Source organism: Cynoglossus semilaevis, chromosome W, assembly GCF_000523025.1.
Source record: "Cynoglossus semilaevis isolate Cse_v1.0 chromosome W, Cse_v1.0, whole genome shotgun sequence".
In the NCBI taxonomy this organism is placed as follows: Eukaryota; Metazoa; Chordata; class Actinopteri; order Pleuronectiformes; family Cynoglossidae; genus Cynoglossus; species Cynoglossus semilaevis.
The window spans coordinates 2,566,288-2,570,408 of NC_024327.1; the positions used below are offsets into that span (position 1 = coordinate 2,566,288).

The 4,121-nt window shown below is 38.0% G+C and overlaps 1 protein-coding gene across 1 annotated transcript in view; it reads left to right on the forward strand.

The window, feature by feature from the left end:
- The first annotated feature begins 2,399 nt into the window (after window positions 1-2,399).
- Window positions 2,400-4,121, forward strand: part of LOC103396955 (neurogenic locus notch homolog protein 1-like) — a 71,105-nt gene continuing 69,383 nt past the window's right edge. Inside the window, 1 exon segment of the mRNA XM_025052918.1 lies at window positions 2,400-2,724. Coding sequence (XP_024908686.1) covers window positions 2,667-2,724 — 58 coding nt within the window. The 5' untranslated portion in view covers window positions 2,400-2,666.

The following is a 4,121-nucleotide window of genomic DNA, read 5'->3' on the forward strand; positions in this document are numbered from 1 at the left end:
TCAGAGAGAGCGATACCTGGGCTGCACCCCGGTTTTAAGGGTTGCGGAGGTCACTGGGCGTGACGTCAGTGGTCCCTCCCGGAAGCAGTGGGATTTTGGGAATAAGAGTTTTAACTGGGCTGCGGATGTACCTACACCTGTTTAAAAAAAAGATTCAATTTAGATCTGTCCATTACTTACACAGTAACAACTCACACACCATTCCAGTGCCACACATATTTGTGCACACACACAAACAAAAACACAAAAAGAAGTCACGTTTAATTGCTTTATGCATGAAAAGTGCCACATTGTCTGCCTCAAACACACATTATACGTACATATATACATGAACACAAGATCATCCTGTCGCGTACTGGCATCGCAGGAAGCAGGCAGGACCCAAATGCAGTACTGGTGAGACTCTTTCTGGTGCAGGAAGTTTTATTAACAATGTCCAAATTAACAAAACACGAAGAACTAACAGGCATGGAACTCTCGAGGAACTCGAGGAACACGAGGAAAACGCTAGGAAACGGAGTAGGAAACTCACGAACACGAAGATCTAACACAGTCACAATGATCAAACACACACAACCACAATGATCCAACAACCACAGAGTGAGGGAGAGGGGTATATATACACAGGGAACACCAGGTGACACAAGTGAAGCTAATTACCAAACAGGTGAGTGTGATCCCATCAGATTACCCCACAAAGAACACAGGAAAACATGGAAACAAACAGACATGACAATTTTTTGAACCAATGTCATCGTTTAACTGTGTTTAAATATATAATATTATATGCTATATAATGTTTTTAGCAGCCCCTGCTGGTCAATGTTAGTACTGCAGCCAAAACAGCCCAGTCCCATACTTTTACTTTTTTTTTTTTGCTTTTGCTTGTTATAAACAACCACTTCACAATCGTACTCAGAACGTGTATTGTGGACACAACATAGCTGTGCTTGGGTTACACACGTAAAAGTAGTTTTTCATTTGAACTGAGACAGAAAAAAAACCATCCATCAATATGAAATCAACTAATTTCTAAAACAGCATATCTATTTTTAATTTTCTATTGTCAAGCAACTTGAAAATGTATCTGATTTATCAGAGTTTTTATTAGCTAAGTTAGGCTAAATTTGGTCCATTGCCAAAAGACTAATGATCCACATGTGGGTCAGGAGCCACAGGTTGAAGAGCCCTGGATGATAGTGATGTGTCGTTCGCGAGTGATTCGTTCAAAATGAACGAATCTTTCATATGAGTCGTTACTCCCGAGTCATATGAAAGATTCGTGACTCGTGACTACCGAGTCATATTAAATATTTATTCATATTGAACTCACAAATCACTCACAAATCACTCACTGCAAACAAATCACTCTCTGCTAACTAATCTTTCATTGTGAACTAATCTTTCACTACGATGTAATTACTATGCAAACTAATCTTTCACTGTGAACTAATCTATCATTGCAAACGAATCACTCTCTATTAACTAATCTTTCACTGTGAACTAATCTTTCACTACGATCTAATTACTCTGCAAACTAATCTTTCACTGTGAACTAATCTATCATTGCAAACGAATCACTCTCTATGAACTAATCTTTCACTGTGAACTAATCTATCATTGCAAACGAATCACTCTCTATTAACTAATCTTTCACTGTGAACTAATCTTTCACTACGATCTAATTACTCTGCAAACTAATCTTTCACTGTGAACTAATCTATCATTGCAAACGAATCACTCTCTATGAACTAATCTTTCACTGTGAACTAATCTATCATTGCAAACGAATTACTCTCTGCAAACTAATCTTTCACTGTGAACTAATCTTTCACTACGATCTAATTACTCTGCAAACTAATCTTTCACTGTGAACTAATCTATCATTGCAAACGAATCACTCTCTATGAACTAATCTTTCACTGTGAACTAATCTTTCACTACGAACAAATTACTCTCTGCAAACTAATCTTTCACTGTGAACTAATATATCATTGCAAACGAATCACTCTCTATGAACTAATCTTTCACTGTGAACTAATATATCATTGCAAACGAATCACTCTCTATGAACTAATCTTTCACTGTGAACTAATCTTTCATTGCAAACGAATCACACTCTCTGTGAACTAATCTTTCGCTGTGAACTAATCTTTCGCTGTTTTAGTGTCGGAGAACCGCAGCCTTCTTTACAACGCCCACAATAGGGCTAAAGCGCCACCTGCTGTAAAACGAATGAAATGATTAGTTCAACATTCGTTCACGACTCGTTCATTTTACTGTTAGAGAGTCAAAGATTCGAATCAATAAAAAGAGTCGGTCTTCCCATCACTACTGGATGAGGAAAATAGCTTTATGTCTATGTGAAGTGCTGTGTGTATGTGTGTCTCTCTCTCTCTCTCTGTGTGTGTAACGCCCCCTGACTTTGTCAGTAGCAGTCAGTGCTGCAGCTCGTCCCTCAAGTAATTTACAACTCGGGAACACAAGAGACAACATCTCTGTCTCGCACAGAGGATCCGCTGGAGGATGAATTGAAACTTTTTTTTTTAGAACTTCCATTTCTTGTTTTGTTTTATATTTTTTATCTTTTACCGTAAAGGGGGAACACAAGGTCGGATCTATGAAAAAGCCACGTGGATTAGTAAAACCGTGTTAAAGCCGAAGGAATGTATAATTTCTTTGCCAAACTAACTTTCCTGTTGTCGCTAATCGGACATACACGAGGTCAGTGGCTGCATTCTTTTACTGCTATTTACTTTATTAGTTTATATGCGTTAAAGTTTCGCAACACGTAACTTCTTAACGGTTTTTGTTTAACTTTTCAAAGTTGTGGTCGATAAAGTTAATGTCGTAACCTGAAGTCTAGCGGCGCAACTATTAACACCAAGTTCTTTCTGGAACTTTCTAAAATGTATATTAATTGGATAATAATAATGATAATAACTTTCTTGGTTAGCATTAGCTTCCATTCACCTGTTGGCTTCACCCCAACATGTCTGGGCACATTAGCCCCCGGACTTCTCCGCCATCCTTTATATCAGTATATTTAGTAGGAATTAACCAGGGTCATAGTAAAGATGTGGGAAACACCAACTAATCAATATAAACAACAAAGGATTTTCATAATATGACAACCGTCATTTTTACAGTTGAACTTCTTTCGGAAAATTTCGAACTAAATGAAAAATAACGGAAAATCTAAAAGAAATATGAAAACAAAAAATTCCGACTAGAGACGATATTCCTGGAAAACGGAAGGGATTTGACAAAAAGTGAAATAGAGAAATACATTTAAAAAATATATATATTTATTCAGTTACAAGTTCCGGTCCAGATGGGATGCACTTCAAATTGATGTCATTGAGTGACATGTAGTGATGTGACGTTCGCGAGTGATTCGTTCAAAATGAACGAATCTTTCATTTGACTCGTGACTCCCGAGTCATATGAAAGATTCGTGACTCCCGAGTCATGTGAAAGATTTGTTCATATTGAACTCACGAATCACTCACAAATCACTCACTGCGAACTAATCACACTCTGCGAACTAATTACTCACTGCGAACAAATCACTCTCTGCGAACTAATCTTTCACTTCGAACGAATTACTCTCTGCAAACTAATCTTTGACTGTTAACTAATCTTTCACTATGAACAAATCACTCTGCGGAACTAATCTTTCACTGTGAACTAATCTTTCACTACGAACGAATTACTCTCTGCAAACTACAGGGAGTGCAGAATTATTAGGCAAATGAGTATTTTGACCACATCATCCTCTTTATGCACGTTGTCTTACTCCAAGCTGTATAGGCTCGAAAGCCCACTACCAATTAAGCATATCAGGTGATGTGCATCTCTGTAATGAGAAGGGGCGTGGTCTAATGACATCAACACCCTATATCAGGTGTGCATAATTATTAGGCAAATTCCTTTTCTTTGGCAAAATGGGTCAGAAGAGGGACTTGACAGACTCAGAAAAGCCAAAAATAGTGAGATATCTTGCAGAGGGATGCAGCACTCTTAAAATTGCCAAGCTTCTGAAGCGTGATCATCGAACAATCAAGCGTTTCATTCAAAATAGTCAACAGGGTCGCAAGAAGCGTGTGGAAAAACCAAGG